This window comes from Lampetra planeri, chromosome 34, assembly GCF_965212315.1.
Source record: "Lampetra planeri chromosome 34, kcLamPlan1.2.h2, whole genome shotgun sequence".
Lineage (NCBI taxonomy): Eukaryota > Metazoa > Chordata > Hyperoartia > Petromyzontiformes > Petromyzontidae > Lampetra > Lampetra planeri.
This window is the reverse complement of record NC_136140.1, coordinates 4,591,829-4,606,070: the sequence shown is the minus strand read 5'-3', so window position 1 is coordinate 4,606,070 and position 14,242 is coordinate 4,591,829. Positions and strand designations below refer to the sequence as shown.

The 14,242-nt window shown below is 45.9% G+C and overlaps 1 protein-coding gene across 2 annotated transcripts in view; it reads left to right on the top strand.

Moving 5' to 3' along the window:
* LOC144730046 (SLIT-ROBO Rho GTPase-activating protein 1-like) overlaps window positions 1-14,242 on the top strand; it is an 83,847-nt gene that overhangs the window by 63,083 nt on the left and 6,522 nt on the right. The window contains exons 14-20 of one of the 2 annotated variants that reach the window (XM_078610551.1): window positions 493-570; window positions 5,094-5,228; window positions 8,031-8,136; window positions 9,757-9,981; window positions 10,851-10,930; window positions 13,255-13,435; window positions 13,628-13,765. In XM_078610551.1, coding sequence (XP_078466677.1) covers window positions 493-570; window positions 5,094-5,228; window positions 8,031-8,136; window positions 9,757-9,981; window positions 10,851-10,930; window positions 13,255-13,435; window positions 13,628-13,765 — 943 coding nt within the window. Of the gene's footprint in view, window positions 1-492; window positions 571-5,093; window positions 5,229-8,030; window positions 8,137-9,756; window positions 9,982-10,850; window positions 10,931-13,254; window positions 13,436-13,627; window positions 13,799-14,242 lie in introns of those variants that run through there. The other variant, XM_078610550.1, reaches the window with a different exon arrangement.

Below are 14,242 nucleotides of genomic sequence, written 5' to 3'. Positions count from 1 at the left end.
ACCTCAAATGAGTACCTGGTGCGGTGTAAATATCACCACTAGGGCCACCCACCCCTTTGTGTGTAGTGTCGGCTTTCATAGGTGTGCGCAAATAGTACTTGCCACGAAAGTATGTTAAGGCAAAACGGGAGATCTTTGTTTTTGTGGAATGTGTAGGAGGTGCATATTAAGGGTGAAATGATTGCCCTCTCCCCCCAGCAGTTTGATGACTTATCGCTTTTTCAGGGTCAGGATTTGATCCGATCATTGATTCTGTTTGTTTTGCGGTCAATCATAGCACCTCTAGCGGCTGCAGGGGTGACATGAACCCATTACAGGATATACAAATCGTAAAACATTGATTCTTACATGCACACACTATTCAATTCACGTTTCTTCGCCTTAAAATTCAATGTTAATCGATGCGTCATTACATCCTCAAAGAAAAGAGTTGTATTGCGTGCTTCATGTCAGTTGCACTTTGGCACTTAACTCTGCTTCTTGTCCCTATAGGATTACAGCATCAAGGGATATTCAGAGTACCCGGCTCTCAAGTGGAAGTGAACGAGATAAAGGCATCATTTGAAAGCGGTAAAGACGTGAATTTTATCCTAAATGACTTCGAGTATCCATTGTGAATGCTTTTGTCAGAACATTTGTAACTAAGCATTAATAGTTGCAAAATGGATAAATGCACTTTATTTTGGATTTCACCTGTTGCTGGCTAAAATCATTAAGCGACAGCTTTTATTAAATCACAGTTGCTGAGCACAGGCCCAACCCACTCACCAGCCAGCAGCAAACCACACTATTGATGGGATAATAGACTTTTACTTGTACGAGGTTATACAGATGTGGAAACAAATAGATTATTTTTTCCCCTCCAAATTTGGAATCAACATGCGTTCAGAGTATTTGTTTGCAATACATTACCACGTGGTAATAAGCTACTTTGAGGAGCTATCATTTGTGGCCAGGTCGCTTCCAAAAAAAAGAGCTACATCGCTCAGTGGGCCTTACCTGGTAAAATAAAAATAGTTTAGAGTTGAATTCAATACATAATATAGGTTTTTGGGTCAGATCGCGTTTTACGTTTCGCTGATAATTACAATCAGCTTCATCGGGCAAGAATGGTGAAGCTCTCCTGTTGCTTCCGGTCTTAAATAGAGCAGCCTCAGGGTGACGTCTCATTTAATTCAATTCAATCTGGTGCAGTGATTCGAGGCAAGGAGGGGGAGGTTATTGTAATTATATAGATTGGTAATCATTCAATTGTTATTCATTGTTATTTGTTTCCCTTATAAAGAATTGTAATTGTATTTATTTGATAATACGCTTCCAGGCTGCACTAAGCCTGTAGCTGTCAGAATAGTTTATCATTAAAAAAATTAACCCGTAAAACCAAAGTTTTTCACTCTAAATCCTTTATATGCGTGGCGGCTAGAGTCCTCTCGTCCTCTGGCTTGAGATGGCTGCCACCTATGGGTCAGATGATTGTCTGCCAGCATTAAGCAATTGGTAATTAAATATTTTAAAAAAATTCCCTAAACAGTGTAATATTTTCACGAAAATGAATTGTCACGCACAACAAGTCTGTGGGGAAAATGTCAGCTCGATTGGATCACGGGAAGTGTGTTAAAAAACGACTGAAAGATTTGCACGGTCGTAAGCAAGCAAGCACGCAAGCAAGCAAGCGAACTTAATATAAAGGATTTTAAAAAGCCCTTTTATGCACTGGAGAGGATGTCTTTGGGCCAACCTGCTGCAAGACAATGCTTGGAATATTTCTGGTTGAACATAATCCTGGAAATGTGACTTTGACACGTTGCTGTGGTGTATAAAACAATATCTATTTTGATAGGTTCGTCCTGTTTATAAGGGCATGCAGCCAGCATTGACTAATGCCTTTTTCATGCACTAATTCCAAGTAATCATTAATTCATTATGCAGTTTGTGTTGTACTACTTCCATCACAATTAGCATTTTGGTCGAATGTTATAAAGATAGTGTTGACAGTAACCTGTTAAAATGTGTCGGCATCGCATAAACGCGAGCACTTATTCAGCACTACAACCTTCAGAGTGTTAAAATATTGGCACAAAATCAACGAAGCGTCATGCCTTGGGTGTCTTAAGTCAGACAGTCCTGTTTAATCAGCACGGGTGGTGTTTGTGTGGCTCCTGTGCTGTTACCGTGCACAAAAATAACGATCGTTAGCAAATGTTAAATATACTGAAGCTTTTGAAGAGAAAAGGGTGAGCGAGAGAGAGGGGGGGAAAAAAGAGATCCGCATTGCAGAGATTCCGATTTATGGTGGTGGTAAATTTAAAAGTGAATGTTACTCTAAAAAAAATTACAATATGTGAGTAGTCGTCTATCAATCTTGCAAATCCATAAAACGCGAGGTCACAAATAAGCCCACATCTATCGAATCACTGGTCCAGAGAAAATTGAGTTCACTCCAGGTCCTTGTCTCCATCGACTCTCCCTCCCACACCGCCGCGGGGTGGCGGGGAGGGCCGGGGAGAGTGCTGCTGGGGACAGTCGAGGGCAGAAAATGCTGACGCTCATACAGTCAACGATTTGCGGTCAGATGGTAAAGTGTTACAAATGAGGTCAAGTGAATGGCTCCGTGGCTGCACAAGCCAAGAGAGAAGCTTCGTTCGGTTACTTAGTTTGATGATTGGAGAATAGTAGTGCCCTCATTAAAAAAAAAATCTAGATTGAAAAATAATCTCTTTAGAATTGCTTTTTGTGTTTAGTTTGTCCTTCCCCCGCACCTCCGATTAGCACGGTTTGACTATGTACGGTTCGAAAGAAGTTATCCATACATTTATAAGTGGTCGGGGAAAAGCTGGTGTTCTCCCTCTCTCCAAGAAAGCCTCACTGAGTCTCAAGATGTTTTTTTTAGGAGAGTCTAGGATTGGGATGTTTGGCCATTTCATCCGTGAGTGCTAGACATGTGTGGGAGAACTTGAGTGCTCAGAATAAGCTTACCACACACGGTTGGCTACATACAGTGCGAAAGAAGTTCAGCATACATGCATAAATATTGAGTAACACTCAAAGCTTCACACAGATTTCTTGGCCACTTTGCAGCTTAACCCTACAAAACCTGGTGTTCCTTCCAAAGTACTTAACCAGGCTGAACTCTGCTTCACTTCCCATATCTGGTCATGGGGCACATTCATTGTGATTTGGTCATAACCCAAGGATTATTATTCTGTTGTTGCTACTTGATGATGGCGATTATTAGAGATGGGAAAAAATTATGTATGCCCCACGTGACACTCTCATGATGTGACACATTAATTACTCATATACCTCAATTCCCACAGTTGAATGTCTACTTGGAGTCAATTAACATGAGCAATTGCCCTAGCTCTAGTTATGATAAATGCATTCCGGTTCACAGTTTCGTAATTATTGGCAGTCAGTGCCTTTCTAGCAACGTATATTGAGTCCCTATGGCGTTGCGCCAGCTACTGAGAGAAGAGTGTAACTGTGCGTCTTAGAGCCTCTCTCTGTCACCAGAGTAAGTATGGCACACGTGACAGTCTAGGTCAGGGGTCTGCAACCTTTAAGACATAAAGAGCCACTTGGACCCGTTTCCGAAGGAAAAAATAAACTGGGAGCCGCAAAACCATTGCAACATTTAAAACAAATATAACACTGCATATATTGTTTCTTACCTTATTGCTATATACAGGATCGTGCAGTCAGCTGTCAATCTGAATAAAAAAAGGACTTTTTCACTTAACAATGTAAAATATATTTTTGCAAATTAATAGCTAAATTACCTGGTTAATGGGATTTTTGCTCCTGAACCTCAGTGCACAGTGTCTGCACATCAGGGCTGTAAGACGTCACCTTCATTTTCACACAGGCTTGCAAGCTGTCATCTGTGAGGCGTGATCGATGTTTGTTTTTAATATAGTTCATGTTGGAGAAGACCTGCTCACATACATATGTGGAGCCGAAGATCGACAGGACTCCAAATGCATACTTTTTCATGTTTATATAAGTGTTGGGGATGGCATTCCATGTTTCGAATACAAGTTTGTCCTGTTTGGGAAGGTTTTCAATATCACTCCATTTATGATTCTGAGCCAGAATGGCCTTCTGACGGGCAACATCCTCAAGAGTAGCGGTCAAGCATTTGAACTTGGACACCCATATATCTTTGTCGGCTATATCGGCCAGTTCCATCTCAAGATCAGGTTGACTTACACCTGCAAATGCAGTCATATTCAATAGGGATGGATCGATCGCCAGGGGAGTGACAGGGAAGGATAATGTCGTTTTTTCCTCTGAACTCACAGAATCGTTTCCCAAACGAACTTTGCATTGTGGTGATTGCAGACTTGAAATATTCCAAATTTATCGTATCATGACTTTGTTTGAACTCTCTCAAAGAGGGAAAGTGAGACAGTGTACCTCTCTGTAAATCTTTGACAAACACTGTCAACTTGCGCTCGAATGCCAAAACCTCCTCCAGCATGTGCAGGGCTGTGCCTCCTTTCCCCTGAAGGGTTGTATTTAGCGTGTTTAGATGTGCTGTCATGTCTACCATAAAATGTAATTTTTCCAGCCACTCTGGCTGTTCCAGCTCAGCAAAGGTGAGCTCTTTGCTGCCCAGGAAGGTTTTTACTTCTTCCAAACATGTGACAAAGCAACGGCAACGTTATTGCCTGTCACCGGGCGGGCAGTGTGGAGCGGAGCGGCGACCTGTCAGCAGCGGCAACGCCAGAGCAGGTGTCACAGTGCGCCTCCTCCCCTCGCTAGCATCCGCCCCGGAGCCGCGGTCAAGGTTCAAAAGAGCCGCATGCGGCTCCGGAGCCGCAGGTTGCCGACCCCTGGTCTAGGTGAACCCAATAGGGCACGTGACCTGCATAGGATAAGGGCGGGGGCCAGAAGGGGACCAAAGGGATACGTGATACTGGTAGTAACCTCCTTACACCAGCCCACAGGGATTATTCTGTCCGTCCGTCGTGCATCCAAAAGTGGGAGGGTGGGGAGGGAGGGGCTGGGTGGGGAGGGTGGGGAAGGGGCTGGGTGGGAACCCGAGGCTCGGCGTACGTAGCTCCGCGAGCCGTATTCTGTTGCCTTTGCAGGAGACGATCCATTGGAGGATGAGCAGAGCAGTCGCGACATCAACTCCGTTGCCGGGGTGCTCAAGCTCTACTTCCGCGGCATGAAGACGCCGCTTTTCCCGAAGGAGAAGTTCCACGACCTCATCTCCTGCGTCCGTACGTGACCCTGGCAATTAACGCACCCACGCGATGAACCACCCATGACTCGGCCACGTATGTGACTCGTCCACACGGAGTTAATCGCACGAATCGCACACGCCCGTCGCCCTACTCTTGCGAGTCGCCCGCACAGTGAGTCAACCGCCTCTGCGAGTCGCATTAATCACCGTCAACCCGTCAAACCGGACAGTAAGTCACCCGCACAGAAAATCGCCAAACCTGCAAGTTGGCTGCACACAAGGCCCACAAGTTTTTTTAGCATCTTTAAAAATATGATTTTGTATCTGTCTAAAGAGTAGCAGTGGCCTTGAATTATTTTGGGTGGAATTTGCTTTGTTTTTAGCAGGAGACCGTAATGAGCATGGACGTCTCATGCAATCCCATAACATCATTGCAATCGGTCAATCTGCTTCCCGCAGACGCCACCAGAAAGTCAATAACTCTCACACGAAGCCATTAACACAGCAAGGTTAGAGTAAGGTTGTGATAGTGGTAATATGTGCAACGGAACGATAAATGGCAAATGACACAAAGGACAAGAGGTTTTATGAGCCTGAGCTTGGCATATCCATATTACCTAGCACAAGGACTGACATCTGAATGATGTAGATTTGAAGTTTTCGTGACTGCAGGGATCCATAAATAAATTATTTTATTTTAAAAGAAATTATTTTATTTGATAATAAATTCTTTTATTTCAAAATAAATTATTTTATTTTATACCTCCGTGACTTTACCGAAAGAACCAAAGAGTATCTGAATGATGGTTATTTTTGGTTTTTAAACACTCACCTGCTTTTACCACTGATTATTATTATTGGGATAAATCTGTAGTTTTGTACATTACATCAATCATAAAGAAGCAGCGCTGGGTTTTTTTCGATTCTATTTTAGCTGTGTGTACATGTGTACAGCCATTTTTGTCAATCCACTGCTGGATGAGGGCCTGTCTGTGTTTTGCGGGGTTGTGGAGGTTATATCACCATACTTGGCCACAATTACCAATGCCTGTTAGTGAAGGCAGTCAGATATAGACATGGGAGTGTCGAAATACATTACAATTATGGATCTTGCTGTACTGCCCTCTACTGTCCACAACGTAGCTTCGCGGCATATAACATGTACTGTGGTCGCCTTTCCAAGCTTTAGCCAGGCTGAAACCTGCTTAGCTTCTAGGATATGATGAGATCCGGTGCATTCTGGATTATTTGATTGGGGGAATTAGTGAACGATGCAGCGTGGAGAACAATTGTGCACACCCCTAATCCAGCAACCGGGAGGCAGCGTTGGTGAATGGCGATTAGGTTACGTGTGCGAGATAGGCACCTGCAGGGCAGTGAGGTGCCTGCAAGAGGCGTGACGTCAAGTTAGTTTGTTGCATCATATATGACAAGATTGAGTGTTGTCCCAATCTGTGGACGTGTTTTCTCTCCAGGCAATTTAGATTAAATGCTCAAAGCAGAATTGGCCAAACATTCCAATCAGGACCCTCCTGAAATTTGCCTTGAGAGTCGGTGATGAACAATTTATAACTGTTATTCGGGGTTGAATTAAATTGCTGGGCTGGTGTTGCAAATGGGCCCTGTGGAGTTGAAGGGAAGCCCCCCTTATCTCTGTGTCATTCTGTCCCTGTTGGCAATTCCTCACCCAAATCCACCCTGCACATATCGTCGCCAACTTATCATACAGCCCTGTGTCGCTCTCGATTGATGGTCCTCCATTGTAAAGTTTATTAATTCTATTGCCGGGGGCAAATTAATTGGCCCTTAAGCGATGCTGACTGGCTTATGCAAAAGAGTGCCGTAGTTTTAACCATTGTAAGCTGGCTTCTAATAGCAATGGTAATGCAGTGTGACAGCCATTTGGAAGCACTGCCAGTTTGTTTTAATTCTCAAATCTGTTTACAGGATTGTTTGTTCTCTTATATCCTAACATTGCATACAACAACAACGTTAACTTGGAACACATAGTGAAACCTCCTCTGGTTTGTGTTATTTCCTTGAAATAATGCATCATTTTATCAGTTTTATTTAATTGTTTACCGTAGTTTTTGTTATGGGATAGTGATAGATGACCTTTTTTGTGACCAATTAAGGGCCAATTGACACCAGATGTCTCTTTTTTATGGAGACCTGCATTTAAATGGGTGTAGAAAAACAGCAAACTCATTCCAGTGTGTAACAAGTGACCTGCAACGTTTTTCCATTGCATTTTATAATACATATCACTTGGTAACTTAACATAATTATGCAAACCAGAAGACATTCCCGAAACACTTGGCATGTGTGTTAGTGGCTTGACTTCCCACAGTTACCCAGTGATGTTCATAGCTTACTTTGGAAGTCTCATAGGCAGAGAAATCGTTCAAGGTCACTCTGAATCAGTGGCATCAGGTAAATTTCAATACCAGTTTGTGTGGCATGTGTGTCAGTTATTTGTCATTCTGCTTCTGTCCCCATTTTCTGCAACTGCCTTCCCCTGTCCCCAACATCGCTATCTCCCTGCGCTGTTCAAGTCCAGGCTCAAACCCTTCCATTTTTCCTGTCCCTATAACTGACCCCCCCCCCCAACACCTCCGATTAGCATGGTTGGCTACGTACGGTGCGAAAGAAGTTGAACATACCCCTGTTTTCTCTCTAAAATGAAAATGCCCAACCGTTTTTGGACAGCGTGTTGAGATGCGGTGGTATGCAACCGCTGTATAAATCAGCATTGTACTTGTGATGCAGCGCTCATTCCGCCAAGCTGCACGTTTCACAGTGTAATTTGACGATTGCGTTGTCGCTTTGCCGACTGCAGAAATCGAAAGCTCGTCGGAGCGAGCTGCCGGGATCCGCAAAGTCATTCAGACCCTGCCGCCTCCCGTCGTCGTGGTCATGAGATACCTCTTCGCATTTCTCAACCAGTGAGTAGAGCAGCTCTGCGACTGCACGCACAACAACAACAACGACCGCCATTCGCCACGAAATGGCGGGGACGTCATCACAGAGCTTGTGCCAGGCTCTGCGCAACTTTAAGGCCACGTCAAGTGTCGAACGCCCGCTAGCAGGAGGTCCTGGGACAGACCCCCAGGTGCCATGGGTTGACTGGGATGACTGGCAGATGCACCACCTGTGCCACCGATTGTGCCAGCTTGCTGTGTTTTAGCCACCCGGCGCTCCGCTCGTTGTTGTGTACACACACACACACCTGCCTGTTTTTTTCTATTTTCCCCGTAATTTTTTCCAAAGTTGCATTTTATTTGTAAAATCGGCATCGCGTCATGAGACAAGAAATTTACATTCGGAGCTGTAAGTCTCACAGCTGGAATCATGCACGTGAAATGAAAAGCTAAGAGAGCCAAATTTAATGTGATGGAGGACCTTCGTGTAGTCATTGGTAATTCGGCTGAGACCATCAACTCGCTACACTTGAGAACGTGATTAAATGACATGCCTCTGCCAGGATTCGATCTCAGATTCTCAGTGAATTCCTGAGCCATCCGGCCCATTCTTCACCCTGTTGAGAAAGCAATGATGCACAGTAGTGCGTGCCAGTTATCCGTCACTCTTTGTAGGTCGTGTTTGTGTGGATCGCGTGGAGATTGTGTGCGAGGTAGTCGCCTCGAGGACGGTGAGGTTGTGGTGCCTCTAGGCGACATCATATCAAGTAGGTTTGTCACTTATCTGTGCAGACCTTTTAAGAGTTATCTCCATATCTTAATATGTTCTTTTATGCAGGTGTAGTGACAGACTGGAGAGACACTATATTAGGAGGCACTCTGTTTATTGATAGCCTTTGCCGGCACTGAGAATACTTACAGTAAGTTCAGGACAGCAACGGCTGCCTGACCCACAACGCTGAGACTAGGGAAAGACGATCTTGCCGATGACGAAGACTTGACGGGACTTGACGGGCTTCAGGGGTCTACTCCAACCACGGCCCCGAGGTCCTCCCCGGGGTCCCCCTTATACCCCCCCAGCGCAGCCTCGCACCTCCTTGGCTCCTCCGCCCCCCTTCTAGAACCCCCTAGAAGGTTCCCGGGCTTCTCCCGTACCCCCTCCGTCCCCTTCTCCCCACATCCCTTCCTCCCGTCTACGCCCTCACCTCTGGCGGACAGGGTTGGCATGGCAGCTGAGCTTTTTGCCAGCTGCCAGCGCTACATGTCGTAGTGACTTATTCCATATCACTACATTGGTACTCTGGTTTCCTCCCTAACCTGTGGTGAATTAATAATTTTAGCTGTGGGGTATGATTGGCTGTAATGGCTCAAAAGTATGCACCTGTCTCCAAATATAAGCAATACACTTATTCTGTGTAACAGATATCGTTGCACAGCATGTGAGCAATGCAACAGAGTAACATTATAAGCTTGGCCCACTGTGTAAATTCAGCATAACATTCTCACAAGCAACCGCACACACACAGCCGTGCGTTAGTTGAATTGAACGAGTCAGCGATGTGCATGATGCAAACCTTGTAGGCCTTAATGGAATCGCTAAGTCCCCTCCACTTATCCTTCCCCCACCCCCACTGCGGTCCACAGCCTCTCCCACTACAGCGACGAGAACATGATGGATCCCTACAACCTGGCCGTGTGCTTTGGCCCCACGCTCATGCAAGCCCCCGACGACCAAGACTTGGTGTCGTCTCAGACGCACGTCAACGAGGTCATGAAGAGCGTCATCCAGCAGCACGAGTTCATCTTCCCCGGGCAGCGCGACCTCCCGGGTCCCATCTACGAGAAGTGCATGACGGGCGAAGATTACTGGTGGGTGAGCCGGCAATGTGTGAAGCCTCTTTGCTTGGGGCTCTTTTATACTCTTAGGTTTTTTCGGTAAAAACTTTTCGGGGCTCTTTTAGTTGTATGTATGTTATACATTATATGTCAATTGTATTTCAAATGTACAACGTGAAATATTGGGGGAGGGGGGGGGGAAACACTTTAACGTGAGAAAATTGGCTGTTGCAAATAGCGTTCAGTTTGCCGGAACGGGGTAAGAAAACCGACGGCTGAATTTGTGTGCCGCTGCTCAATGCCGCCTGCCCACGTACTGCGGCGGCTTAAATAGTAAAGCTGCCAAATTTCTGGGAGGCTTAACCAGACACGTGGCTAGCTGGCATCCCCTCCATCTGTGTGAGCCCTGCCTCCTGCTACAAAGCTAGGCTCACTCAATCACTCGCCCCAGCGTACACAGAGTGGCCTCGCTCTTTCTGACGCTGGTCGCACCTGCTGCGTTTACCCCGCCTACTCCACCGCGCAGGAAAGCCCCCCACTCCCAGCTCACATCATGAATCGAGCTAAAGACCACAACATTTTCTTGGTTCTTTCGGTAAAGTCACGTAGAATGGAAATAATATAATATTTTATTTTTTATTTTTATTATTTTATTATTTCTATTCTACGTGACTTTACCGAAAGAACCAAGAAGATGAATCCCTGCAGTCACGAAAGCTTTAAATCGAAATTTGACCACAACATTTTAAATTGGAACAAAATCCTGATTTTTGCAGTTGCTTTGTAACACCAGGGGGGGGGGGGAGCGCAGCCTTTCTCAAACCAAGCCTGCTCCGGCCATACCAGGGTGCTTGCTAGCTCTACCTATGTGTATAACGGTTGTCCTTGTGTGCATGTGCCAGTGATGGGCTGCCCTGTGGCTCCACGCTGCCGGAGGAGGTGGACGTTGACACTGGCACAGAGCCTCGCTCCAGCGATGATGGTAAAAACTTCTCACGTGGGGACACTTAGCTCGGCAAAAAAAAACCACGCCGCTTCATTCCTCAAGCGTACCTTTTTACTAAAATTGGACTCTTGAGGATTTATTTTTCTTTCCTGCATTAAAAAAATTGTGGCGATGAAAGGAGTCTCACATAAAATATATAAATTAAATATAAATGATTGGTGCCAAAATCAAACGAGGCGCTTGTGACGGTAAGCTTCGGGGTTATAAATCTGCAGTGTTGTGCGTTGTAGATTTATAACCCGCAAGAACACGCACAAACTGGTATTAAAAACGAGGCGTGTGTGCAGAACGCTCGCCTGCTTAACTTCGCACGGCATGCGCTCGCTCACGCAGACGCACGCACGCAACCTACCTTCCTGCGTGTGCGTGTGTGAGCCTCCTACATCTTTCACAGTCACCCGTTTATTGTCTCGCGCAAATTCTGTACTGCTGGTATTCAATTGGCTGTGGCACAGGGCAATTTTTGACACAACGTTGATTGCCCATAACTTTAGTCTTAATGTTCTACTTCCTCAACCCGTTTAATTTCGCTGCCTTTTCCCCAGTGTCTGGAGGCAATTCACATTCCTGGCCGTCTCCGGGTGTGTGTTGTGACTGCCCTCGGCTCTCTCCTGCTGCATGAGCCTGTCCGCCTGGCTTCTGGGAATGTGCCGGGAGGCCAATAAACGACGCTGTTGTTAATTGTTTTATTTCTGGAATGCCAAAACATACGTGATTGAAAAACAGCTGAATAGGGCATTGTAATAATTAAATTATGTCGGTGGCAGCATATGGAACTTATTAATTACACTGAATTTTAAGCTGGCTGCATTGAATGTCGCATATACATGCGAGTGTTTTGCTCATGGGGATTATGTTGTAATACATTTTACACGTGGTTATATATGGATGGAGCGGTAGCCCATTGCTTTGCGCGCACTGCACTTTGAACCTGACTTCCAAAGTTCGATTTCCTGCAAATCAGTGGCGAGTGATTGCTGAACACGTCCTGCCCACTACCCCCACTTTTCATGTTTGGATAGTCCACACATAGGGCAACCGCTGCTGATTGCCCACTAAACGGTAGTTCTATAGATATTTAAGGGAAATTTGTGAATGTCTGTCTGTTCGAAATGTTTAGCATACTTCCCGACATGCAACAAACTTTAAATTTGGCATGTGGGTAGTTTCCAGACTGTACACAATGCAAACAGTTTTAAAATAGACTTTAGTATTTTGGGGGGAGGAGGGGGATGCAATAATGCATATATTTTGCACGACAAGTGAGCGGTGACATCTGTCATGTCACCCGCATGCGGCAGCGTTACGCAGTGTGCATGCTGACGTCACGCATCCCTCCCCCCCACCCTCCGCTTAGACCGTGTATCCCGCACAAATGCGTGGCTGGGGGGGGGATAATTAATATAATATATTGCACAAGTGAGCGGTTCCATACTGTACACAGTTTTAAAAGTAGAGTCAGCAGATACTACTATGGAGTTAGTAGTTACTACTATAGTCAGTAGATACTACTATTGAGTCAATAGATACCACTATAGATTCAGTAGGTACTACTATAGTCATTAGATACTGCTGCAGAGTCAGTAGTTATTACCGTAGAGACAGATACTACTATAGAGTCACTAGATACTACTCACTCTATTGTTTGTAGATTGTGTAGGTATATATGTCTGCGCGGGGGTAAAAATATTTTTTGGCGGGGAGGGGGTCGACAATTTTCGGAAACCTTTTCGATGAACTATTTACCCCCCAGTTCCTATAACTTTATTGACTTATAATTTTGTTGACGGACAAATGGACAGTAGCTTAGTATTTGTGTATGTACATGTTATGTTTTTAAGTTTTGAGAAGTTTTTAAATATATTTCCCGCTAGTCAATGTATTAACCTCAGATATGAAAGGTTGGTGTCAACCCCCAACTGAGATTTGGACCAACAAACCAAACTTGTGTGTGAGCTGTACGCTCAAATTGCTGCTTGTAAATTGTGTGGTTGATTGAGGCAGAGAGCATCAATGTAGGACTGATAAAAGTGCAGAACAGTAATGGATTTTGCCGTACATCCATCTTCTGCCCACAACCTCGCTATGCAAGCCCTGTGACTATCTATATACGGTCATTTTGGTTACCCATCCAAGCACTTTCTACACTCAACCCAGCTTAGCTTCTGAGATCTAATGAGATCGGGCACATTGTATGTGATTTCTTCACAGGCACTAACAAATAATAATGATTGATTGTTGTGTAAACTGCGTCGTATGTACCGCGCTGACCTCCCACTCTGCCCTTCTCGACCCCGCAGAGTCTGAGCCGATCGAGGCTATTGCCAAGTTTGACTATGTGGGGCGATCGGCGCGCGAGCTCAGCTTCAAGAAGGGCTCGTCGCTGCTCCTGTACCAGCGCGCGTCCGAAGACTGGTGGGAGGGGCGGCACAACGGTGTGGACGGCCTCATCCCGCACCAGTACATCGTGGTGCAGGACACGTGAGTCGGATGCGTGCCGCACGCGCGCTCGCAAAACACGACCACGGACAAAGTCGCCCAACCATTTCAATGTCCCCATCCCTCCTGCGCGTTGCTCTAAAATCAATAAGATATTGCACACGTGAACGAAAATCACGATTGTCAGCTGCTGTTGTTTTAACGCTGTGGTGGTCTCGTCCGCGTTGGCCACAGTGAAGACACGCTGTCCGACAGCTTGAGCCAGAAGGGAGACAGCGAGGCGAGCAGCGGCCCACTCCTGGATGAGAAGACGTCCTCCAAGCACGACGTTCACTCCCCCACCGAGCAGCTGCATGAGCCACAGTTTGAACGGCGAGTGCTAAAGGACGTGGCACGACACTAGCACAGCATATACACTTACTCATACCATACACTTACTCTCAGCACACACACATCTGTATGAAGACAAAGATCCCACCTATAGTTTGAACAAACTCTTGGGGAAATTGCTGTTAGTGAGCACCCATGAAGACCGGCGTGGCACACGAGGGGGTGGGCGGCCAGCACTACGTCCGGCTGCTTTTGTCTCCCGAGTGGCGATGTTTACACATCGCACCAGGTACTCATTTGAGGCCGAGTCCACCTAGGGGAGGCCCAGGACCGGTTCAGGTAATCGTCACTGGTGTTGGCCGTGAGCAGGAAACGATCTCGGGTTGCTGGGCTCGTAGTGCAATGTGCTAACCGCTACACTACCGCTCCCCACACACATGTGCACAGTACACACTCAGTATGCACAACATCGATAAACAGCCACATACAACACACTCCCGGCACACATCACACAGGTCC